This window comes from Tympanuchus pallidicinctus, unplaced genomic scaffold (genome assembly GCF_026119805.1).
Source record: "Tympanuchus pallidicinctus isolate F22 unplaced genomic scaffold, pur_lepc_1.0 scaffold3, whole genome shotgun sequence".
NCBI classification, from domain to species: Eukaryota; Metazoa; Chordata; class Aves; order Galliformes; family Phasianidae; genus Tympanuchus; species Tympanuchus pallidicinctus.
Window position 1 is genome coordinate 1,336,252 of NW_026294747.1, and position 27,526 is coordinate 1,363,777.

The following is a 27,526-nucleotide window of genomic DNA, read 5'->3' on the forward strand; positions in this document are numbered from 1 at the left end:
AGCATATAAACTGAGGAGGACGATTCCTATTATGTGTTTTCCCTCAACTTATGTACAACTACTTCTCATACCATTTCTGAATTCCTAGCCTAGTGAAGCCTAGAGGGAAAAAAAAACAAAAACCAAACAGTTTTTGAAGCCATTAAATCTAGAGCTGTTTTCTAGAAATATGAACAATAAAACCAAATTTCAGTAATACAGCAGTACCCCAAAGCTCCAATCCTGCATGCACAACCACATAAAAGGCAGAAAAGCATTCTTTAAAATCGCACCAGAAAAACCTAAGATCAGAGGGCAGATGGTTTGAAAGAACAGTATGGACAAAGTGCAAAGGCAGGTGAAAAAACTGAGACTATAAAAGCTCTTTTATTTAAAAATTACTTTTGCAAATCTTAATATTCTTTACTTATCCCTTGAATGGTCAGCCAGTGTTCTCCAATGGAATAAAATGATGCTATCACGAGGTGTAGAGATGAGTTAAAGCATGATGACAAAGCCATGCTTTCAAAGGTTTTTATGCACTGCTCTAAACTCATCTAACATTTCTGGAGGATCAGCTGGCTTGAGTCACTTTCGCCTCTGAGGATTTCTAGTGTAACTGGTAACACAGCAGTGCCCAGCAAGCCTACCAGCTGCATTTGCAACAGGAGCACCACAGACAAGTTCTCCTTCTACCTTTCGGACTTCTGCTGTTGCAAGCTAATTGTCTTCATCTGTAGCTACACAATAGCAAGACACTGCCACAATACAGCAGAATACAAAACACCTCCTGCTTAGGAGGCGTTGAGCATCTGTGTGCAAAGCAGTTCTCTAGCTCAAAGCACTAATCACGTTACTATCCTAGTAAAAGTTTCCTCCTTCAAATTTTAATATCCTGTATCATTCAGAAAAAGGACTTTCACTATTTCTGCTTATAGTTTATAGCTTTTAGTCCTGCTTGAAATTATAGTCAGCCAAAAAAGGCAGAGCAAGCACTAGTTTTGGATGTGGACATAAAAGCCCATAGCGTCATGGACGCTGAATGCACTCACATTAGGTGCCACCATTCCCTCAGGGCACACAGAATGTTGCACAGTCCTTGCTCGGGAGTGATAGAATGTTTCCCCAAGATAACGCAGAAATGAAGTGAAGTCCTTTTATTTGTCTTAATCAACAGAATCATACTGAGCTAGAAACAGCACATCACATGAGGACAAGTGAAGCAAAGGTAGGGGGGTGGATTCTCATGTGCTCTAATTCAATTAGGAAGCAGTGACTGACACTTGGACAGGAGAGGTTAATTGGGGTCACCAAAACGCAGTAATTCCTTACCTAACCAGTCATTAAACTTCTTAACCTCTGAGGGCAGTCCCAGCTCGGTGAAATCGCCCGTGTGGAGAAGGATGTCCCCATAAGGCATCTGGATGCCATCTGTTCTGGAGTGTGTGTCTGAGATGCAGACAAATCGCGTGTGGCCCGCTGGTTTTGGAGTATCATATGGGATAGGGTCGACCCTAAAGCAGACACAAAGATCTCGTAACAGTTACAAGGTTAAAAGCCTCACATCTATAATTTCAAACATCAACACAAATCCAAGTAGACATCAGTACGCATGCACACCCATTTGCACACACCACGCTGAAAGAAACGACTGTAAAGTAACGCTGCCAAAAATCAAGGAGGGACCGCATTCTCAAATACTTACCTGGTAAGGAAGGAAAATTAAGAAAATATGTAGGATATGACCAGTTTCTGCTCCTGATACCAAAATTAAACACTGGAGGGAAAAAGAGGTTTGGGGGACTTAGAATTTATATAGATTTTTTTTCAACATCTGCCTTGTAAATAAACAGGTGCACAGGTTTTAGGTAACAAGTCCTGCAGGTGGGCCAGCAAAAGGCTCTCACTTGAGCTGAGCTCAGTATATGATTTTGTTCAAGGGCACAGGCACTCCTACCATTCCCAGCAAGGGTGTTTGTTCACACACTCAGCTACAATGCTTTGATGAGGCCTGGAAATTGCAGAATTGAGCGTAGTGTCAACTCCTTACTCTCAAAAATCCTGAGCTCATCCGTCACTATAATTCAACATTGGAATAGCACAGAACCTGGCCTAACATTGAATCAAACCCTGCTGCAGCTATATAGAATTTCAATCCATTCCTCTGATGTGCTACTTTGATCATGGACAGAGCTCAGCTTAATTCTAAGAGCTGCAGGAATTATTATGGTCCACTACCATCCCTAATCATTGCAGCACTGCAAACAAACCAAGTATTTTAAAGCACTTAAAATGATTTTATTCAATAGGTGTATATTGGAACAAACCAACACAACGACGTGCATTCAAAGTAGAACGTGCATGAAAGTAGAACAGAATATTTGACAGAATTTGTTAGTTTTGCTCTTCGTACTGCATGAAAAACAAGGAAATACAAACTTCGTAAGTTTTTCTTTACCTTATGAAAGTCAGTACATTGAATTACTATTTACTACACACTGAACTGTGTGATAACTTCTGCTGATGTGCTCAACTCCAGCTCCCTAGGAAGGTGAGAAAGCTCCCTACTTTGAGGAGCTTACAGTGAAATCTCCAAGCGGACACGCGCTTGTTGGGCTTCAATGGAAAAATGGCCACGTGAATGCACTTCCTAACAAGGCCTTACTGAATCTATTTTAGATTTGGGAGAATGCTTACACACAGCTAAAATTCCAGCATATGAGAAAACTGTGCGTGCAGAGAGAGCTACTGATCGGACTGCATTTTCCTAGGTACCATGAATAAGTAGTTCCATTCAAACTGTATTTCCCATGCATGCCTCACATTTGGTTGCCACTGGGTCGCTGAACTTTTTTTTGTAGAATTCAGGCTCGACAAGACTGTGTTTACTTAGATATGGTCTTTATTTAAAAACAAAATTGCTGTGGGCTGGACGGTATGGGAAGGGGCAGTTCAGCAGAGAACTCTTTGCCTTTTTGGTACTGCACCTCCTTTTCCTCCCAGAGAGCCACACACGATTAGTTGAGTCACAGAACCAGTTATCACTACTGAAACGCCTCACTGCAAAACATGAGCTAAAGCAATCGATGGATTCATCTTTTCTACAAGAGTTAGAAAATAATAAAATCATTATTATAGAGGAAAACTCACTTATCCATTGAAATTACACTACTAAGCTGGGCAGAAATAACTATAGGCCACAGCATTTTGGTATCTGCTTTGCTATTCTCTGTAGTTTATTCCCAGACAAACCCCCCTTCGCTCTAGGTCAATTTGAAGCATTTTAGAAATAGATCACACGTTAAACATGAGGGTCCCTGAATCAACATTTCCACTCTTCCCAGCATGTTTTCTTCAGATCACACACAACACGAACACCAGCTTTCATCGCTGCCACATACCCTGCTCAGACTGTCTCTGCATGAGCCACGACCAGTGCCTCTGGGGAGCCCAGTTTGTTCACACACAGCAGCTCTGCTTTGCCATTCTCTGCACTTTATTTCCTAACAACCCTCCTTTTGCTCTAGGCAATGCCTCCCAGACTGTAGCACCCAAATCTGGTTTAGAATTTTTTTATTCATGTAACGACTTACTAACGCAAGATTCTATAATTGAAATTCATTAAGTTCCTGACCCTTCTTTCATTTCTTCGCATACACTGGGATGTTGCCAAGTAACCTTTTTTTTTTAAATATATCTTAGCTTAATTTCTTCTCTTATTCAGTAGTGTTTGCCCACTAAGTATTGGAAAGTGAGATACTGAAGGTTATTGTGTTCAGCCCATCAATTTATCTTACTAAAAACAGTCCTTCAAAAGAAACTTAATAAAAGCAGTGTTATTGCCAGTCCTAAAGGCTCAAGTTTGCTTTCTACTTGCAGGTACAGTACAGGAAACACTAATGGAAGACTTGTCTTTATCACTGCATCTTGAGAGGACTGGCCTCTGCCTTTGTGAGATCACCTATCACAGTATGTATCATCATCTGTTTCTGTGGGGTCAACTCACCTCCGGTCCCAGCCACAGGGATAACAGCCTGGCATCTCTAAAAGCTCTGTAACTGTTACGTGCCCAATCCTCCCTGCCACCCAACAGGAAACAAGATAATTATTTCACCTCTGCCCACAACCCCACAGTCTTTACCGAATCAGCACACACACACACACACACACACACACACACACACAGTCTACCATTTTGTCTTAACAATGTGCATACAAGCAGCTGTGACAAAATTCCATCACTAACAACACTAATTCTTCTGATTTCTCAAGCTGGCCGACAGCAACGCTTTATAGATTATCACCACATTTGAAAAAGAACGCTCATAGAAAGATACAGTTATACTCCAGCAATTTAAATGACTAAAACAACAGCCAGGAAATGAAAAGCAACCTAATAAGATATGGACTAGTATCAAAATGAATGAGGGAGTTTAAGAGCCCCGTGCTGCCCTGCATCCCACCAGCCCCATGCCAGCAGCCTGCAACCAGTGCTGCCCAGGCTGCTGCTGGTACCACAGACACATGGAGGTTTGCACTGCTCTCCTCCAGCATACAGTAACTTTTACCACTGTTTCACATTCTAAAAGCATGTAATGACAGGAAGTTAAATAATTAAGCAACAACCCTCAACATTGACATTATCGAGGAGACTCTAATGGCAAGACAGAAGGGCTGAATTCCACAGCTCACAGAGAAGGAAAACACCGGGTCTTTCACATGCATGAAGGGAAAGGTCATGATTTAGGACACCAAGCTACAGAACAAATGCATTAGCTGTGTATTTCGGCTCAGCCATACACTAGCTACTTAAAATGACGTCTTATAAATCAGAAGCATTAGCAAGTACCTCAGGGACAGCGAGGGCAGCGCAGCCCTCCAGGAGACATCGCTGCAGGGAGGACTACGCTGGGAACCTGTTTTCAAAGCAAACTCAGCGAAGACACTGGCACCATTTCTCTGGGAGAGAGACAAGTTTTGATTCCAAAGCATAATTCTGCATGGATGACTTCAAAAGCCAACACCACCAGGCTCTGGTTCGACTCCCTGGTCCCCTGGAAGGCCTGTGCCTCAGAGCTGAACCCGCAGCCTCTTTGCTTTCCCACTCTCTTGGGGTTTGAGGTATGCAGGCCCCAAATCCCTCCTACGGAACAATTCCCAAGAATCTAATTCATCCACCAAGATGAAATAAAAGCCTTAAACATTAAGCCAGGAAGAATTTCTAGTTCCTAAATCACAATAAATCACTCATAATGCAGCACCTTTAGTGGATAAAACACTCACAGATGCACAGACATCCCTCTCCTCAGAGCCCTACAGCTCAACCCAGCACTGCCACTGCTTACAGTCCACTATGAGCTGACTGGGTGCCACTGGCTTTGCTACAGGTGAACAAATCAGAGGACCATGTAATTCCACACTTTCCCAGACATACCAGACAGATGAATAAACAGCGACGCATGAGCCCACGTCCTTCCCAGATTTTGTCCCATCGCATGCTATGTATGCAGAACAGGCTTCAGACAAATATTTTCAAGTTGTAGTAACTATTTTACTGCATCGTTTGGGGAATGAGTAAATTCCTCAATATTTCAAACCGATCTTCTGATTTTGAAAGGGGAAAGATGGAAACTTTGATGAAGGGAAAGGTGGATTTGCTGACTGACCTCCAATGCAAGCTCCAATGGAAGGAAAGATGACAAGGTTTTACAGAAGTTCAGTGCATCACGTGCACACCCTGGCATCTCCAGTCAGAAACGTATGTGCACGCACAGACAGAGCTGATTTTGTGATACAACACGTGCTGAACGAAACTAAGCTAAATATTCATTTCCTCTCAATAAACACAATGAATGTCAAAACACAGTATTATGTGCTTGGCCACTGTCAGTCATAGATTGTTTAAATTATATGTATGAGTGCTTTTGTTAGCTTGACTCCATCTTCCAGTATGGTCAAACACTGAGAAAACATCCTCTGACTAAAAGAAATGAGATGCAAAACACCTTTCAGCATTCTCGTGGGTAAGCCTTATTTGTACAAGCACACAAATCTAAGAGCAGACTGCCACAAAACAGTTTAAAAGTTACACCTTTGCTGGAAACATCTATGTACATGTGTCACCCCCCAAAACCTTAGAGAGAGCTCTGGAAACTAAAGCAGAGGTCTGATATTCCTTTCAGAGATGTCATTAATTGTGACTTGGTGCAATATGAAAAGAAAAAAGTACATTTCCAAAGCCACACGAGGATCCAATGCACGCTTCAGCAGCTTACTGCTCATGTTTCCAACAATTAGAGCTGAAGGGAAACGATGGATCTTTTTATTACAGGTTGGGGCTGGTTTACTTCTAGTGAGATTTATGAGATTAAACAGAAAAGGCTTACATTATCCACTGTCAGAATTTGGGCAAACTAAGAAAACCCTCTGCGTAAGGGCAAAGACACAAATGTGTATTTGCACAAATACATCTTCTCAGCCTGATATAAACCTCGACAAACAACGACTCCAAACTCTGTTAACCCCAAATGCTGGTCAGTAACAAAACCAGGAGGAGATAAAATTCAGATCTGCTATGGTGTGCTTGGGGTGCAAACAGCAGTCTGGTGTTTTTTTCTGAAGTGCTTATGATATTAATGGAAATTCAGAAACTGAATTACTTAAGCGCTTTTGAAAATCCTGTTAAAGAACACTTTGCAGATAAAAATTTATTTTTGGTCAAGGAAATACTTTTCTAAAATTTTGTGTATAAGTGGCTTCCGAAAGGTAACAAAAGCAAACCAAAACTCAAAAAATATCAACATCAGTATCGGCATCACTCTAAGGCTCAAAAGTTTGTGCTTTAAATAAAACAGTAAAACGCTATTTTTATGCAAGTATGGTTTCAATTAGAAGTCATTAAGAAGAATTTTTCCCACATTCTTTTGTTGTTGGGGGACTGCAATAAATTCTACCCTCTGTACACCCTGCAAGAACTCAATTGCTGATGATCTGAACATGCACTAGCAAGGAAGGTCAGTAAGTTGTCTGTGTAGAAGGCAAGTTTTTGTTTCCCTGCTATAAGGTCTACAAGCACCGACTCATTCAATGCATTCAGAAGGCATAATCTGGAATCCCAACCTCCACGAAGATACAAATTAGGTTCCAATTTTAAGGACAATGGGATTTGAAAGATTCACATTTATGTATCACAACAAGAGTGATGCTGAAATAAAGTGTATTATTTAAACAGCATGAGTCATAAAATGGAGTGGATTTACCTCTGGGGTGGAAAACACAGAGGTGGCTTTAGCCCTTGATGCAATGGTAAAATAGGTTTTCAAACAGTAATGCCAAAACCAAAATGAACCAGATGTCCAAGATGGAGGAAATTTAATTGGTTTTGCTCTACCTTGAGACATCAGAAATGCCATTTCTCTCACAAACTCGGATGATTTTGGCCAGACGGACAGATGCATAAAACTACCACCATCATCTATAATTACAAAATTCTATTTTTTTTAAAAAAAGATTTTTTTTAAAAGATTAATTACTGCAATATATACCCAGGTTTTGATGGTCATTCGTATCAAGAATGAAATCTGGAATATCCTAAAACCGTACAGAACTCATAAGCAGAGATCTGGGAGGACTGAGGCTAGAGTGCTTGCAGAAAGCATTTGATGCTGGTTCTGATCTACTTATTTATTCCAATGAATGCTTGGTCTGAAGCATAGGAACTACCTGAAATTCTGCTGACACTCAGCTCAGGGATTATCCTTTAAACCACAGGTAAGTACATTGTGCAAGTAAGAAACTTCTCAAGCCTTCCCAGTCATTTTGCTTTCTGACCTGAAGGCAGAACCCTCCCTCTCCAATCCAACCTCAATGAAATTAGGCCTTCCCTTAAATGCAATGCTAATCATGAGAATCTCTCTTCTGCTCTTCCTTGTAATTTCATTTCCATTGGGATGATGGAGCTGAGCCCAAAAAATCTGTTCAAAGGAAGGACAATTCATGCTGGGCAAGCATCACTGGTTCCCATTTTTAAGTTACTGCGTAACACAGAGTGCCTTCAGCATGCCTATAAAATAGCTACCAACGTTAGTAACCTGTAAGCAAACTGCAGAAGTCAAACCAAAAGAAAAGAATTTTCTTCATCCTCCTCCAGGCCTGAGATATTACATTAAGGAAATAAATTGGCAGACAATTACCTACAAAGTCCATTTGTGAATCTGAACCAGTACAAAAATGTGTCTCTACGAGGATGAATATTCCCTCCCTTGCAACTAGGCTTTAAAAATCTTTTTAAAGATTTTAGTAATAAAATGCTTCCACTTAAATCTGGGTATCTAACACCCATATTCCTACTAAGGAAAAGCCTTCATAACAGCTATGCTGTCTTAAAAGGCTTTTTGCCACTTATATTCATGTATATGAAGTACTTTGGCCCTTGTCAAATGTCTCAATTCCCAGATTCTCTTCAGTTTTAAGAATTCTTCTGCAGGGAAGACAATGCAATATAGACTGCAATTCAGCTCCCCTGAAGTCCTTTCTTCTCAACAGGACGAGAGGGGCGATTTAATAGCTAGCTTCTACCAACACCTATACAACCTCAAAGAACAAGCTCCCACTGAGCATCCTGGATGCCAAAAGCTGCACATACGCAATGGTTGACTGAGGTGACATAAGCTTTCATGTTACATGCTCACACAGCTGGCCCAATATCTCTCTCCTGCCGCTAATTCCACGGCTACAAATTCTGACACCAATCACTCATCTTAGTCTCAACTTCAACTCCAGATTTAGATTTTGGGGCAGATCTGAACTAGCCTTAGAGAAAAGCATGTTTTTGGTGGCTTTTTTTTTTTCCTCCCAAATAGGATGAAAACACCAGCATCAGGTTCTGCTCCTAAGTGTGTTCTCCAACTTTATGGCGCCTATGCTGGAGACACAGGAACATGAAAAAGGACAAATTCTACTCGACAGATTTTTGTACTTTTAACTATCCTTAACTTCCCAGGGCCATCGTCTTCATTACAGCTAACATCATCTTCCTGTCATACGTGTCTGAAATGAAACCCAATTGCAGACAGAACTGGATTCAATCAAACAATACTGCAGTTCCTGGGTGAGTGCAACGGAGGGCTGTAGATACTAAAAGCAGGTTCTTTTCTTTTACTGTTCCAAACATTTTCCCAGCTAAAAAAGCTTATACCAGATAGCTCTGTCCCTCTTTTCTTCCTCTCCAGTATTAAACAACCTATGACAAGGAAACTGGAGGTCAAATAGTACACATTCCAGAATGTTTCAAGATGCAAACATTAGTATGAAGGAGAGAAAGCTTGGTAGATAAAAGTTGCAGCAGAGGGAGAGGAAAATAAAATCTCAAGTGTGCATGAGCAGAACACTGCATGAACGAACTTCAGCTGGAGGTCTTACAACTGCATGGTGCGTTCTTTCTTCCTCCATTCCTTTTCAAACCTCACTCATTATTTAGAAATGCTTCTCAGGCAAAGCTACATGTCCTCGAACTCAGCAGCAATGCCTTCTTATGCAAAGCAAAAACAATTCTTATGGATAAAATCCAGCAGAGCATTTTTGTTTCTTCAGCACTGTAACTTGTCTATGGCACTTGTTTGTCACGTATCACATTTAAACAAGGAATACTGGGAGAAGAACTGCTGCATGTACCACCAGGAGGCTTCATCAATAATGTAGTTAACAAGCAAAGGTTTTGTGGGGAACCACAGTGTCACGGGTTATTTAAGAGCAATTTTTTTCAGCTTCTACTTTTATCATAGAAAAATAAGGAATTAAGTGTCCTCAGTGGGAATACTTGGACATCACATTTATCAGAATGCTTACTGACTTCTGCAGTTAGCAATTACTTTCTGAGTTATACCATCTACTTGCAAAAGTGCACTCCCCTCTGCCCTCCAAAAAAAAAATCACAAGTAAAAAGAAATTACAGTCAAGGCATAAATCTACCTTACGAATACTTTTAGAAAACTCAATTTAAAAATAATTTACTGTCACTTCTATGGCAGTAACAAAAGCAGGGGAATGAGGAAAGCACTACAGAATCACTCTGAATTCAGTATTTTCCTCGAGTCATTTCCAAAGCCAAATAAGCCGAAACAACTCCCTGTGTTGCTTCTACACCTGAATAGTTGGAAAGTTATTCTGCCTGACTCTGAGGCATTGTTAATTGAACAAACATGCTTGGTAACTGCTCAATATGCAACTGAACACAAGACCTTGAAAACTTTGAAATCTTAACTACTTTCCAAACCCACATGCAGTGCAATACCAAACGTTGGTCCCTGTGGCATGTGCAGAAAGTGATTTCTACACCAAATCCAAAAAGCAAACGTTTAGTAGCTTTGAAATTTAGAGAAAGGATATCACCACGAAAATGGCCGGGAAGGAAGGAAACAGGCTGCACCACATAACGTTTTATGACACAGAATGAGATGTGACAATGTAAATTCTCTTATGCAATTCAGTTGCAAGCAATGCAAATGCAATCTCACTGATTGCACTTTAAAACAGAAGAGGGAATTTCATTGTTTCAGCCATAGGATTGGCCACATTAAAATCTTCACTTCCAAACCACACGGAAACAAATAGAAGGCATCATTTCACACTAAGATGGGAATAACCTAGGTAGGTGTAACTCATGCATGAACTGGATCACGGAACATTTCAGGTCACGCAGTCAGTTCTTACAATAGGCCTCATACACAGAAACGAGTTCCACCAGCCTTGTCACTAACAAGCCAAAGACAGAGACATTTAGACCTTAGGCCCGCCAAACCATGAGCTTAAACAAAAATGCAAGAGCATCTTCACTGTCTTACTTGACCTTCCGGATTCTTAAAGCTTGAGAATATGAGGAGGTATCCCTGAAGTAAAAGAGTGTGTGAATCCAAAGTACCATAGCTTTTCCTACATGAGTCCTGAGGGAGACTATTTATTAGGCACAGTTCTGTTTTCTGATTTAGCTTAAGCTCTTTCCTTAGAGAATATGAGCATCCACACCAAGAGAAATTCCAGAACAGCAGCTGCAGGACTGTCTTCTCTGTAGAAACTCCTAGAACCAGTCATCCTATGCGGTCACACTCCTTGCTTTCCATTTTTTATTGTCCTCTTAGCATTTATGAGATAAAGACACACACACACACACACGTATGTATTTTGGTTTTCAGGAAATCTCTGACTGCTTTAAAATCCACAATAAAACTGCAGAAGTAGTCAAAGGCAAAACTGCATAACCTACAAAGTGCATCAGGGTGCAGTCACCATCAGCTATACTAATGGGCATTTCATTATGGTTTTTGGGGGGGATTTTTTTTATACAGTCAAACCGATTTTTGATCGAACTAAGAGCAATAATAAAATTGGACCCACCTACCCATACACAGCAATTTCTGCTCAGCACGCAAATGAAATATTAGTTCTCTTGCCATTCTGGAGCAGGAAGAGATATCTTTAGGGACAGCCTATGACAGAATTCCATGACAGCTTTGCAAAGTTACAGGAAATTGCTAATAAAAAAATTAGTAATTAAAAAACTCTGTGAGTTTTCAGCAAAATAAATAAATAAAGAAAGCATTACTAAACATTCTGTAAAAAGTAATTGACTAAAATTTTCCACCATCCCCACAGCCTCAGAACGGGTGTTTTTCTAAGTTGCTCAAGGAGACAAAAGCATAAGGTGTTCAAATCTGGGAACAGCTGTCTTTTAACCACTTTCTCCCCTACATCTGGATTCATTTCTCCCCTTCCTCCCCCCTCCTTTTTTGGGGGGGTTTCTTTACATTTCTGTATTGCAGCACTGCCACTGAAATCTCCAGTTGAACAGCACGAAGCGCCTGTGCTTACCGAAGTCACTGAAGTCAAAGTTCACAGTGACTGTAATGGTACAGGAATGTGAGCTTCTCTCTTCACATCAGTACTTTAACAGTCATACATACTAAACAAAATCGGCAGTTAGGGTTCTTAGTTCTCTGACTGAAGTGACTAATTTCCTGCAAGCCTTCTCCTCCTTCTCCCCTCCAAACTTTCTGGCAATCAAGAACAGACTTACAGTCTGACTCACAACAAATACTGCCCCTGAGGGCAAATCTGGTGAGATACTTCAGCCTGTTCCAGAAATCCCTTCTGCAATTGATTATTCAACCAAATTCTACTCCACTGGTTTACCCTGACCTACCAAGTACTGAGCTCCCTCACCTGCTGCTGGCTGTGAAGATTTCAGAGTAACAACACCCTTAATGTGGGGCAACACCGGCTCTGGAATTAAGAGGCTCTGGTCAAGAGCTTCCAGCATGGCTTCATCTGAAGGCTGCTGCAGAAACCAAATGGTAACACACCCAGACCTTTCTCGTCCTCAGAAATGATATTTTCTTGTCCAAACCATCACAATCTCCCAAAGACCATTTCTCACAGCAGTAATAGCTCGCTGCTACGATCCCACACTTGTATGCCCTTCTAGGTGTGCCACCAGAAGAGCTGCAAACACAACTCCAATTACATGCCCTTTTTGTTGACCAGCTTGTGAGAGCAGCTGGCAACCACCCCATGCAGGTCAGTGATGAAGACATTCCCTATGCATGCATCCACAAGCGCACGTACACAAAGCACGAACCATACGTCCCTTTGCCCTTGACCTTTGCTAAACAGCCATGCCCAGAGAACAGCTCGCACTGCCATTTAACCATTTCTTAGTAGGGGCAGCCTGCCAGATGCACCTTCAAGCCCAAGACTGCCCTACGTATGGGTATTTGCCTGGCAGCGCTCAGCTCCGATAGAACAACTGCTGGAAGGGAATCTAACCTCGCAGGAATTTAGCAAGCCCCCTGAGTGGCACGTGCCACTCACTCTGCAGTTCCCACCCTGGTGGCAAAAATGCAATTCCAGTCCAAGCACGATGGCTACACGTTGTATGTGCAGGGACAACTGCAGCGTGTTACAAAGGGAATTCAGCCTTGGGACATTCAGTATGGCCTGCCACGAGTTTAACAAGATGTCAAAGCTGCACACTGCAGATAACGCAACATGCAGCCTGTTCTGTATCTGGAAGTAAGCACAGGGAAGTGCTGCTGACTGCACGAACTACACTGTGATTTTCACACCACTAAGCAAAACAGAGTGAAGTGTTACCTCCTCCTGGATTCTCCCTGAAGGCTCCCAGCCCGTGATCCTCTCTTTCATGAGGCCCCACCAAGCTCTGAATCGCAGGAGGTGACCACTTCTGCCAGCAAACCCATTGAGATTATTGCCTTTGCAATTCATCCCTTTCACAGATCTGGTTAAGAATTCTAACGCAAAAAGATTAGAACGTATAAGCTCACATCTCAGCCCTCCTTAAAAGTCAGTCTGAAAAGTAGTTTGAGAAGTCATGGGCTGTTTTTCACATCACTAACTCAGGAAAAAAAAGATCTTTTTTTTTTCTGTCCCATTAACTCAGAACCTACACTGTGACCCTACAGGCAGCCAGCTGGTCATGTCCTCTCTGATGCTTCTTAGAACCAGGCACGTTTTCAGGCAAACCTCTACCCAGTCCTACTCCCAGTGCAGTTCTAACTGAAACCATTACCATAAGTGAAGGCTTCACATTCAGGAATCACAGCCCAGAAGAGAGCACTCACAGGACAGCTCAGCATACCCAGACCCGTACCTAGTTGTTCTCCTGTGCCTGCCTTGCCACCTTTAGGGACACGAGCACTGCCTGGATCTAGCCCTGGAAGCTGTGACCCCACCACCAACCAATTCAGCTCACTGGGCTGGCAAAAGAACCAGCAGTAAGAGCACTTGGGCACAGCAGGAATGAGGGCTGGGAGCCGCTCCCCTCAGCAGAAGCAACATGTTGAACTGACACAGTAATTTTCTGAAGTGTTAATCAATTGGTTTTTTCTTCCTACTGAGAGACAAATAGGAAACTCCTTGATCTAATGAGAATTTTCTCCATTTCCAGACGCAGTTTAATCTTGCATTGCATGTTCAAATGCTAGACAACTCATTTTGTTAGAGACAGTATTTGGCTTGGATAGGAAACAGACTTCCTAAACAGAACAATTAATAGCAAACAAAATGAATGAAAAAAGAAAGGCAATTAACTTCAACATAGCAAGATAACAGGAACTCTGACTGGAGTTTCTTCACTGTACTGTACTCCGTAACCCTCTTCACATGTTACTTTTCCAGCCTTCTCCACCCTAACCATTCATGCTCCACCTTTATCTTCTTTGAACTAAACCGTGTCTTTATTCAGTCTCGTGTATTTATCTGAACTTGAAAATCGGCAATGGCCTTATTGCACATGAAAAATGGCTGTGCTCTGCTCAGCTCTGCAGCCTTTGCTTTTTGTTGTTTTCTTATGACCGCTTCATTTTCTCCTGGGGGACACGCTGACGTGAACGCCACATTAACTGCCAACTCCACGAGAAGAGCATTTCAATCAACCATCACAACCGAGAATCAGACCTTCAAGTCCCATGGCCAGCCGCTGCTTCATGCCCTTCCAGTCACCCTACAGCACGGTTATCACTGCCACTTCTTATCTTATCGCCATTTCAAACATTGTCTGCTATTGTCGGACAACAAGTCAGACCTGAACAATGATGTTAAATGCAGACTTCCTCCCACGGCAGTCTTGAACTCCTAATGAAACTGATCACTCCCTCGTGAGATAATGAACCACAGCGGGATTTCACAGGCTTTAAAAACAAAGTCAAAAGAAAGTCATGGGGAAGCAAGCTCCCAGCAAACTGCTGAGGTATTGCTGCACACAGACATTCTGGGTGACAGTCAGCAGCAACGATACGTAAACAACACGTAAAAATACAGAAACAAACATACGTTGTGTTTTTCATTCCTTCCTGACTTATTAATAACAGAAAGTAAGCAGAGTTGCCTTTTCCTCTGAGGGAAAAAAAATTAAAATTGAAGGAGGTGCTTTTTTTGGCTCCTAGATTTTAAAAGGCAGCTGAAGTGGCCAGAAGTCTTCTGGAGTAAAGAACTTGGTCTTTGATAATTTTGCTAAGAATTAGACAACCATGCATTAGAAGGTGATGTCAGAGAAAATTATTTCTGCAATGTTTTACCACAGTAAAAAGTCTGGTACACGTGAAACAGAGAACTAAAACCCTCAGCTCTGGAAGGAGCAAGACTTTTGCTTCCACAGTTCTCCTCCATCTAGTGCTTGCTGTCACAGTAAAGCTTTGTTACCAGTACAATCTGTCCTCGATTAGGTGGCTTTGTTTTCCCATCTTGCCCAAATCTTCAGCTCAGCCTTAGGTGGGACAATGTTGGCTGTGCTCACACAGCACCCCAGGGAAGCAGCCCCAGCTCCAAGAGGGCATTTCCTTTCAATCCTGTGCCCCTGTTCATGTGCCCACTTGTAAGTCAGACTGCTGGCTGCTCAGGGGATCAGCATCACGAGAGAAGGAAGCACTGAACCCACCAGGGATGCAAAGAGGACACGTGCAAACGCTTCCCTAGCTTGGCTCCATCACTGTACCTAGTGTTCTGTGGCACTGGTCTTGTCTGTGCTTGTATTAAACTTCAGTACTTAAGCTAAACAAGAAAGGCAGAAACGTGATATTAAAAAAAAAAAGTGTTCCATCCTTTTTAGAAACGTAGCTCAGTTTAAGAGTGCATTCTGCAACATCTTACTGCTTCTGCAAAGGTAACGAAGTCTTCAACTCCAGTCTCAACCCCACTGAAGCTAGCGACAAAACTTCCCTGCACAGAAGTTGCATTTCACTATTTTGAAATATTCCCCCAGCAATGATAACAAACTGGCCTTTTGGATGCATACAGTGGAGCATTCAGCTTTGTGAATGGGCACGTTAATGAAGTTCGACCTGCTACCATTTTATTTTCATAAGTATTGAGGTCAAGTGCTGCAGCGCAGCATCACGGGAAGCTCAGGAGCATTCACTTCCTCACAAGTGCAGAGAGCAGGATGAGAAAGCAGGTAAAGCTGTGGATAGAGAGCCGTCTGCATGCTAACCCATGTAAAAATACAAGTGCTGTAGAACCTGAATGCCCTTCCCAGACACTGTGTCACTACTAAAAGCTAACGGAAGAGGAGATTTTAAGTCAAACAGCGTATTAGCCAAAATAACAGCAATAAATAGCAAAACTGCAAGGCTTAGCACAAAAAAGAAACGCACTAATGGAGCATAGTGCAGCTTGTTCATACTATGTGCAGTCTAGAATCATGCATAATGTAACAGTGCAACTGCTAACAGCAGGCTCACAGAAGATAATTTACACTTGTTTTTTATGGACATGAGGAACCGATCTTTGAAGTTGTCCCTAATGAGATTCTGCTTGGCCCTAACAGCATCCTGAGAGAATGGTGCTGGTTTTCTCCCCTGCATCCGGTGCATATTTATAATGCAGAGTACAGAGCTATTTAAATAGCGCATGTGGATCGGTGTCCCCCCATCCCATCTCAAATTAAGATTCTCACTGTGAGGGAAATACCTACTAATGTGTCTCACTTCAGCTTCAAGACTTCTGGTGATTACAGGTCACCTTTGCTAATTACCAAAAGATACGTGGGGGTTAATGTTTGCTTTGTACAGCTGAACTCCTAACTTGCTTAAACTGCCAGGTCACTCTGTTATTACAAAAACACAGGCAGCAGCATTAGGAACACAAATAGAAGACCTTTTTTTAGGTGTGCCATATGCAGTCATTGGTTTAATACTATACCCACCTGTTTTTAAACATCCTTTCATTAACGAGAGCTGCAAGAGCCACTGAACCAACATCACTAAAACCTCAGCTTGCAACTAGTGCCGTATCCACGATTACTTCTGCATCTAGGAGACGTGGTATGACTGCTGCAAGATAGCAATGGGTGAAACACATCGTGTTCCCAAAGAGGACAAGAACAGACTTTAACTCCAGCGTGCTCAAAGAACGCATGCAGTCATATCTGATGTCACGTGTAGTAACAACCTTCCTATTGCACTGGACCAAAATGACTGCAGAAGTGAGATCAGCCTTTAGGAACTCCTGTTTAAGTGCTGCCTAATGCAACTCCTGGGCATGACAGCTCCAAGCAGATACCTGCTGCAGCTAATATATAACATACTTCAGTTATGCCATAGGTGAGTCAACGTTTAACTCCCACTCTCTGCCCTTTTCTGCTTGGAAAACAGAGGGGAAAATCCATACATCCTTTGAAAGCACTTGTCAGCACTGCTCACGCACTACAAATATACAGGATACTGTAAGATCAGGTGACTCACAGGACAGATACTGCAGGATACCCAATTTTCATTTAGAGCTTATTGGCTAATCCAACCCTAAACAGTGAGAAAATCTCCCATTGACTCTGCTTTAGCTCCTATAAAGATGTTCACATAACAAAGCCCATGACTGTAACGGGTGCCCTCTGAAGCAGCTGCAGTCTGAACAGACATCTCCCTGGCAGCTGCACATCAGGTCCCTGGTACAGGTACAGGACAGTCATCTGTGGGGAAACTTATGTGGGAAGCTTGAAAGTAACTACAACAGCTCTGTGTGCATACGTGGAGAAAAATTAAGTATAATTATAAGGCTCAAAAGAGACTGATACTGATGCTGTAGCAGTAATGTGTCATATGTTATTTCCAAACTGCATGCAAGAACAAGTTTGCCTTTAAGCACATATGCAGATAGTAAAATCCTAACAAATGAGATAGAGCTGCAGGTGCAAGGTGTGCCAGGAAGCACACTTCAGGCCAACATCTTACCTCTGGTTATTTCTGCATATTTGGGCTCCGTTCTCCACTTCTCATTTTCCATTTCCAATGCCTCCTGCTTACCACCATGCATTATTCACCTCCAGTACATTCTTCTCGCACTTTATTGGACAAGTGCCTGGACCCTAAAGAAACTGAATTGTCTTTTTTGGACTAGATATTCAGAAAACTGTCATTTCTTATACCAAATCTTCGACAGACCTTCACTTCATTTGTTTTTAACTGATTCATCTAATTAATCAAAAACACTACTGTACAATACTACAATACAACTCAGTGTTTCAGTTTACAGCTTATAGCTTTACAGTGATTGAAATGATTCACAAAAGGTCCTCCCCATTCTGCAGAATGATGCTTTGAAAGCCTTTGAAGAGAACTGCTCGCTCAAAATAATGACTCATGCATATCACAGTATCAACTGATGGTATGAACAGATGACCAAGAAAGCCAGGCGATCCAAAGCTAACTTTCAATTTAAATTAACACCCCTCTTGCCTATCTTGACTGAACGCAAAGATATATATAAAAGGAATGAAAAAAGAAAACCCTCCTAAACGAAGATCATTTAATTTCCTTGAAAGTTATGTCAGGATTTCCTCTCTTTTCTGGTTCACAGAAAACAAAGGCCTCACTTTCTTTACGTACAGTTTAAAAACACCCCGCTTTCTTGAAGGTGTAGCATTTATGCTGACAGATAAGTAACAACAAACGATGAAAACCTCAAGAGCTCAAGGTCTTCATTTTGCTACCAGGATGAACCAGGTTCCAAGACAAATAGGATGCGTGGTCCTTCCACAAACTCAGCTGCAATGCAAAGCAGCCTAGCAGCACACCGTGTCAAAGGTCAGAGCGCAAAAACAAAAGCAAAAAACCACACTAACAAAAAACCATATACGACCCCTAGAGGATTATCATTACCAGGATGTCTGAAACTTGCATTGCAGGATTTGATCCGTGCAGCCTCATTATACTGGAAACAGTTCTAGCAGAGAAACCATAGAAGAAATCTCCACAAACACTTAAAATGCCATCAAAAAGATCCAAAAATGTAACATGAGCCATAATTCCCCCTCAGTGACCCAAAGCGTGTGTCCCAAGTGGAAATATGTTTAGTTCCAAGGTACAGAATAAAAAGAATTAATTCTGTTCTGCTACTATTATAAACATGCCTCCCTTCCAGAGCTGCAAGCATTATTGTTTAGCAAACAAAAGACGACGGAAAATCAAACACGTCAAGAGAAACACAATCAAAATGAAAAATACTGATTTCAACAATTTTCAAGTAATTTCAAAGGTAATTCTTGAATTCTTTATAAAATGCTAATAGGTTTGTACTGACTTGCTTTAATTTATTCTCTACTTAACATCAGGGAGGAAAAGCAAATGCCTGGCTGAAGTTTACAAAACAAGCAAATCAAAGACAAAAATCCCTTTTTCTTTAATATCATTTAATTATCATAACCTTGTGTGTACACTGTCAACAGCCAGAGGAAAGAAACTCCATCAAGAACCATAGCTTAAAACTGAAGAAACCACTCAGTTTGGTAACTCCTAGAAACCAGCCCTGTCCCACTGCAAGCAGTAAGTGGCACTAATCACCGCGTTTACAAAGAGCATAGGACAGTGCTCCAATTTCTTAAATGTGCCATCCCACATGAAATTACAATCCTGAACAATTCTCATTTTCCTGAAAACTACTGCTTCACCATTCACGGGAGAGAAAAAGAAGCCTTTGGTAATTCTAACCAAAAGCAAATGTGCTTTAAGAAACAAAGAAGCTTACAGTAATTAAAAAGTAATGACTTTTTCCTTTGTGCTCTCTATAGAAAGTGAGCATGAGGGAAGATATACTGGGCTAGCACCTTTTCCTTTCCATAAACTGATACAATAGCTAAACATTGAGGAGTAATGTGCTGACCCCGGCGCTCCCAGTCACTACATTCAATTCCTTATACCAGAGAAATTGTAAACGTGGTAAATAGCCAGTCTCCTGGCTTACAGATACATCAGATCAAGTCCCTCTATCATACTCCTTCCCTCCCCCAGCCTCTCTCCATCTGCTCCCTCCTGGGAAGGCAGTGCTAGCTAATGGCCGTGTGCTTTTACCTCTAATGTGCTGATAGAAGTTAATGCCCGGTGCAGTAAGTGGGGACTCTGCTGCGAGGAAGCCTCCAGTCCTGAATTCGCCTTGTCAACATCTGCTGGAATCTTTCTAGACCTATGTCAAGCGGCGTGCAGGGAATAGAGGCTCTCGGAATATGAAATCCAATATCTGGGACAAAAAGGCTTCTTCCAATATGCCACAGCACAATAATTAAGCAATCTTTAGGTGAAAGCAGGAGTTGCAATTTTCCTGCTTGTCTCTCTACTGAACATAATGATGTGTATCCAGAAAATACGCCTATTATAAAAACCAGGGGCAAACACTCCTCTGACAGCAGAGAGACGGCAGGTGAGCTATCTGTTGGGTTTGTGATCTACAAGAGAAGAGATGGGCCACGCTTTTATTATTTCTTCAAGTAAATAACTGTACAGCTCACTGTAAGAGATGCAGATTTAAAGAAATCTCCCTGCACCCATGAACTTCTGCTATAACTAAGCATGGCCTATTTTCTCAAGCTACACCCAAATGTTTTACCGAGTTCTTAAGCAAAAGTCCTCAAGTGCTCCTTTGGGAAGGAGACGCGCTTGTCCTTTTGTTTCTCATTTTTTTCTGTAGATAAGTCATGCTAGGCAACTGACTGTACAACTAGAGCCACCAACAGAAGACGCTCAACATCAGAAATGGAAACTCCAATGTTCCTGCGCAACGTTTAGAACAAAAGTGACGTTCAACATTAACATCTGAAAACAGTTCTACATCAAACAGAAGCAAGCAAGCTGCACGTGGTCATTTGACATACAACACAGACCTCTAAATCCACACTGTTTGCAGGGCTTTCCTTTCTCTTATTTATCTAACACGATAGTCAAACAAGGGTTTGTAAATAAAATGTGTTACAGGTAGGCACACACAGGCTTTGGGCTTGCAGTCGCCCTGCATCACAAGGAACAAGCTCTCATCCCCTCTGACAGGCAGGCAGGCAGGCCTGTCCTTGTTCTGCTACTAGCAAAAAAATCTTGAGCCTGAAAAAAGGGATGGGTTTCCCCATGTGGTGCCTGCAAATTCTAGAAAGTATCAACTCCCTGTCTGGAAACCAGTTATATTCTAGAAGTTGTTTTGCATACCAGATCACACCTTCACCTTCCACGTGCTGAAGAAAATCTGGAATCTGCTGCCTCCACGACATCCCTACTGTCCTAATACGTTAAACAAAGAAGCCGTGTGTTCTCAGTGACTGATTATAGTGATACAGCTTCACCCAACGGGCTGTGTTCTTCCATTCTGACCACTAGGGCTAACTGCACGAGGCCTTACATGATACCTGGGGTCTGACCAACACGCTGATGGGTCTGTGGGAAGTGTGGGTCAGCCTGTTCCCGCCAGCACGGCTCTATCACCAAGTTAAACCAGCTGTGGCTTCCATCTGAGGACAATGTAAGATGAAAATAGAGTAATCAGCAGAGAAAAGGTGACAAAACATTATTTTACTCCTGTCCTACATTTGTTATAATAACAATATTGGCACTTTTAGAGCATCAGTCTTCCAGAGATGCCTAAATATTTTTAAAGCTAGGTTGGCATTGTTCCTTCTAACAGTGACAAAAAGAAAGGTCAGAAACTTAATCAATTCTTCAAGAGAGATTAGCACAATATGACTACACTGTATAAACGCAATATAAGGGGACTAAGTTTGAGCTTTAATTACAGGGCTGCAATCTCTGAGCCATATATCACCACTGTACAAACGTTTCACTTCCAGCATGCTCCATTCAAGCATCTCAGAAGGCTTTAGATATAATTAAAGTGTACCCTCATTAAAAAAAGCTCTCATTTTACATTTGAAATCTAAACTGAAAACATATTTTATGCTTAGATTTTGCAAAGTACACAATTTAAAATCATTAAGATAAATAGAAATCTTCCATTATTTAGACCCACAGAGACACACGCACAGATATTTTCTTAATGACAATTGCAGCTCAGCTTCCATTGTTCTATTGCACAAGAATGAGAAAAAGCAGTCTGTTAGTGGCCCTCTTCTTGAGGGGAGACTCTCGATCCTGGGACAGCTGTAAGGATTCTCACCTCCAGCTGTCCTCCCCTCCTTTCTGCTGGAATCCCCCTTCCCATGGGCAGCTCAGCTGCTCTGGAGGCAGCTGAATGGCTGCTGCTGGCTGCTTAGTGGGAGTAGAGAAACAGGTTTGCTTTGTGTAACTCGTGGTGTGATGGAACTGTTGCATTTCAGCAGCCATGCTTGCCTCAGAGATAGCAGAGGGACGGGAGTTCAGACTGCAGAAGGTGAGCAGAAGCCCTCAGTGAACATCACCTGAGACAGAAGGAAGACTCAAGTTTGAACTTCTGCTGTTCAATGTACTCCTGTTCCTATGTACTTCAATGTAATTTACTTGGTTTGGGTTGTACTGTTTGTTATTTTTTTTTATTATTATTTCTGTAGTGAAGGAGTGAAAGCAACTAAGATGCTCACGAGCTCCGTCTGCTCTTCTAAGAAATGTTGTTTAATTGACAGAGCAACACCTGGCACCAAAGCTGTGACTGTTCAGCACATCAGCACCACCTGAAATGCCTCATCCAGTCACAGCTACCCAGCTCACTCTCAATCTCTGTATTCTCTCAACCAAAATTCCTCAATGTACGAACACCTCTATTCTCTCAATGTCAAGTGAGTCCGTATTCTACCACTGCCAATCTTTCTCCTTCTCCCTAAATATCATACACCTTACATGAAGCTCAAGTACAGAATGTTACAAATCAAATGCACGAATGTCCCACTAATCTCACCCATTATGTGCAGGATGGCTTCCCTGAAAGAAAAAATACACCAGACACTTTGTCAAGGTGAGAAGCCTAACAAGATCTTTGGGTCTCAAGGATTTAAGGCTTTATCAGAGTTAAATGTTTTTTCTTCTGAGTATACAACTGCATTTTTATGTTACCATTATTAATATAGATTCACTTTTACACACACTCATACACATATATGTATAGTTGGATAAAGTACATAAAGTTCTACTTATATAAAACTCAATGTTTATACTCTATTTTAAAATAAGAATATTCACATGGGGAATTACTCTAGTACAGAAAAGGCAGTAAAATTATATAGTTGCAGATCATTCATTGTATCTCCAGGTGTGCATAAACTCATTAGAAGATTTTCTCTTGCACTGAAACCTCTTCTCTTTCTTACTTCACTAGTACTGCATTTAAAAGACACCAGAGTTCTGCTGTGTACCCCCAGCATGCTAAAAGCCAGCTACCCAGCCATTTTGGTGAGGGCTAAGGAAAGCTGATGAGCATGATCACTGCTCCTCTGGATGGATCACGGGCTGCCAGCTCCTCTCCATGTGCTGATGCTGCCCCAGGGCTGCATCCCATGGCTGCTCACCTGCATTGCTGGCACCACTGGCCGCGGCCTCATGCACAACATATCAAGGGTCCCAACAAACTTACACACCTTTTGTTTTCTTTCTAAACCTCATTACTAGAAAGAGCACCTTCCTGCTCTTTAAAGCCTCCCAGCCCTCAGATGGGTCTCATACTAAAGTCCCCTCAATCCATAGTGCTGCAGAACAGAGGGGGCAGCACTGCAACAAAGAAGCAATCGCCTCTGGAAATCATAATTCCTAACAAAATGCTACAATTTGCAGAAGAATTATCATCATTAAGAAGCAAATATATGCACATCATCATCATCATTTTGCAGCTGCCCTTTAAAACAGGGAACTGAGGCGGTGTAGTCAATTAAAAGTAAGCAAAGATAAATACTCTATGTACAGAACATTCAAATGCAAACATTCAATAACATCTTCAGAAAATGGGTGAGATCTAAGGGTTTCATTGCCTCCAATAACTCAGCACTCTATCCCTTTATCCAAAATAACCTTGCAGTGAAAACTGTCCACCTGCTCAAACATTAATTAGCAGAGAAATAGCACCAAGATTGAACAAAGTCATGGAATCCATACCACACAACATCGAAGCAATGGACAAAACTGCTATCAGTCAGCCTAAGCGAAGGGAGTTTTGATGCCCTGTTATTTACCTGATGGAACACTTACATGGGTACACTAAGAAGCACTGGAGTAAAAACATGTATTAAGACAATTAACGAGAACTGCATCCATGATGATCAAACTACGTAACACTGCTATGTGAAAGGCACAAAATAAAAGCAGGGGGGAAAAAAAATAAAGCCTCAGGGAGCAGGAAGTACTTAAAGAAGTAATTCTAGTACTTCTTTAAACATCATCTTTGCACTGGTGAAATTCCAAGGGCTCTTAATTTACTCCATGTGAGGTGAGAATCCGACCCGACGAATACCACAAACAGAAATGGCTCGATATGGGCCAAGAATACAGCTCTTAACTTTCCACGTGAAGATGCATATGCATAAAGAAATAACTAATTTACAAATTAGTTCCTCTGGGGAAGAGCAACGTCCTGAAACTGCGTCCAGCCGCTGACTGATGGCATGCAGCAGGGCCCTGGAGCAACAGATTGTCCAGCTACTCACACACGTCATAACGCTCAGTTTCTGTGTTACTTTGCAAATTACTCAGCAGCCCACAGTTTTTTAATATTAACTTTTCACTGAAAAAAAAAAAAAAAAAAAGAAAACCTCCTCAAACACCATCTTTAAATAAAAATGCATGCAGACAGCAAAACAGAAAAGCAGAACTGCAAAACCTCATGTAACAACCCTGACAGCTGCAGCAGCGGGGCACTATCAAAGACGACAGCATAAAAATTAATCACTGTTTCCTTGTTAATGTTGCTTCTATCAGTTTTCTGTTCAGGACTTCTTGCATGAAGACACAGTTTCAGAAACATACACAGTGCTTCCATTAAAAACACTGGGTTGACAAATAAGGAAATAAAGCCCCCTTCTGAAGTTACAGTATTCCCTTCTCCTGCCATCCACTTTGTCACATCTTCACTCCTCACTCTGCTCTGCCCACAGCTCCTGGCACTTATTAGGATCCTATCACCTTTTCCTCATCAGGTCTTACAAAACCCATCACTTGCTATCAACTACAGCCCCAACTCATCCCTTGTGCTGCAATGCTGTATCTGTGTTCTGCTGTGACTTTCTCAGACTAATCTTCTCCCAATTTTTTTTTTTAAATTCTGAGCCCCCTTTCCATATGACACATCCATAGATGAATTTAAGAATGCTGCAGTCTTTCAGCTATTTGTCTTTTAAATACTGTCACTATGACATAGCCTATTGTGTCAGTATTTCTGTCAAGTTTATGATGTCTCCAAAAAAGTGAAATATCTTCGGATATCTGTCAGTCAGCACCATTTAAGATATGCACAAGTTATTAGGGGAGCACAATTATTTGCGCACATTTGAAACAAAGGATGAATAATTCTTCATAAGAGAAGAATAGTTCTTAAGACACTGAACACTGGCTGTCGTTGGTTCTAAAATCAGCTCCCATTCAAACCAGTCGGTTAGCAAGGGCTCTTTAAAACTGCTTTCCAAATCTCTATTGTTTGTCCTGAGTTCACGCTCAGTGTCAGTCAGCAGCGCGGTCTGGAGTGCAAAACTTGCAAAACAGAAATTTGCTGACAAAAGATCTGAACAGCGAATAAGAAATGGAAACGCAGGTTGAAGCAGAATTACAGCATCGCTGCAGAAATAAACCAAAAGTAACTGACAAAAACGCCAACGGTCACGAACACGGCAGCCACTCCAGCATCCTTCCTCAGCAAGTTGCTTTACAGAAGATGGGAGCCACATGAAATCCTATTAGAAGGTGCTGAACTCTCGCATTGTGTCCCTTCCGGTAGGCTTCTACATAACAAAATGCAACCAAGTAGCCTACAACTTTTTCACTCTTATTATGCAAAATCCTTATCAGCTTCAATAGCATGACATCACCCCGAATCCTGACTCACAATGGCAGAGAGCAGGTCAAGAGATGTCCTCTTTGTTTTAGTTTCAAGTGCTTTTCAGTCTATTAGCCTTGAAAGAAAAATAACCTTAACAGAGCTAACCGATAAAGATCAGACCCGCCCGAACAATGGGAAGGAAATTGAGAGTTAAGGCGACGCTGGGTTGAGAAACGCAGCCGCGGTGCCGAGCTTCGGCCGGCCGCGGTCAGGCCGTGCCCGCCGCTCCGAGCAGCGCTCCGACCCGTCGTGGCTCCGCTTAGCGCTACGCGGCGGAGTGCGGCACGCGATCCCCACAGCCGCGAGGACAAAGGATGCGGTGACCGGGGGGAGGGGGACAATTAGTCCCAATTAGACCTATTTCGCAAGGAGCGGGAGGGCCGGGGGAAGGGAGCTTGGATTTTAAAGGCACGGGTGCCTCGGGCAGGTAGCAGGGCAGCGGCGCAGAGCCGGGTCTGCGGGAACGGACGGACGGACAGACGGACAGACATCGGCAATACTTACATGTGCACGTGTGGAGGCTGGAACCTGCTCTGGTTGATGTTGTAGTGCGTGAAGGCCTGCGTCGGGTTGGAGCTGTACTCATCCACCGTTATGGTAACTTTGCCTTGTGAAGGAATTCCATGAGCCATCCTTCCTCCTTATGGACATGAGCAACTCACAGCTTCCCAAGGCCGAGAGCAGGGCAGGGCATCGTGTTCCTGGCAGCTCCCCAGGCCGAGCAGCTCCTCGCCAGCAGCCCCGAGCTGTGAGGAAACAGCACATGCTCAGCTGTGGGGAGATAGAGGCACGCACGGACACCTCTCCACGTTTCCAGACAGAGATCTCCCTTCCCCGTCCGTCCGTCCGTCCGCCCCCGTCGCCGCTGTACCCCTCGTTGCTACTCACAGCTGTGCTCACCACATGAACACCATCACCACTACGTGGGCTGGGAGCATGGATGCTTAAGAACGGGTTTTATTTTCCGGAGAACAAACTGTGTGGAAAGCCCCAGCTAAGCACTCCACACTTAAAATTCTTTGTTTTGAGTGACGCCTAATTGCAAACATGAAAACTAACAAGCAGACTATTTTCCTGAAGGACACGAATTGTTCCTGTGGCTTCACAGAAGGAGCCATAGCTGAGGGACTGCAGGAAGCAGACACCAGGCAGAAAGTCCTACAGTTATGAGGCAAAAAACACACACAAATACCTTTGAAACGATGTATGCATCTGCCTGGAAGAAGGCTAGCATGTAGAGAACCCTAACAAAATACCCACATTACGGTCCAGTAGCACTGAAACTGGTTTGGATTCATCAGCAGGCAGTAATGATTTATCGGATAGATTTAAGTGCAATTTCATGCGTAAATATTTCTGCCTAAGATGAAAGAAATGTTTTTCCTCACTATGCGTGTCCTTATCTTTCTCATCTTCAAAGTGCTCTTAGATACGTTTTTGCACTAAGGCTGGAAGCATCCTGTGACACAAGAATGAGGAGAAAGCCAGAAATTTCCCAAATCCTATCTGCACTGAGTTTCCCCTCTGCTCCCCCCAGAACCAGAGCCTCAGTTTCCTGCACCAATAAGCTCAGGATGCCCCACGGCCCGCCTGCCTTCAGAAGGACTTTGGGAAGATTGCTCAGCGGATTTCTGCAGAATACTTTCAAGATGAGCAACTCTTCAAAGCACTGTTGCAGAGCTTCAGCTGGGGAAACTACCAGAGCTGCAGCGCTTCAGTGAAATGCTGATACCCCGGAGCAGCTGACTTACTCTTCAGTTTCTACACACACCGGTGT

General features: G+C 42.4%; 1 protein-coding gene across 3 annotated transcripts in view; it reads right to left on the bottom strand.

Moving 5' to 3' along the window:
• The window catches only part of MPPED2 (metallophosphoesterase domain containing 2), a 173,150-nt gene that overhangs the window by 61,584 nt on the left and 84,040 nt on the right, over positions 1-27,526 (bottom strand). For all 3 annotated transcript variants that reach the window (XM_052692483.1, XM_052692485.1, XM_052692482.1), the window contains 2 exons: positions 26,254-26,495; positions 1,312-1,493 (listed from right to left, as the gene is read on the bottom strand). In XM_052692483.1, coding sequence (XP_052548443.1) covers positions 1,312-1,493; positions 26,254-26,381 — 310 coding nt within the window. In that variant the 5' untranslated portion in view covers positions 26,382-26,495. The remainder of the gene's footprint in view (positions 1-1,311; positions 1,494-26,253; positions 26,496-27,526) is intronic.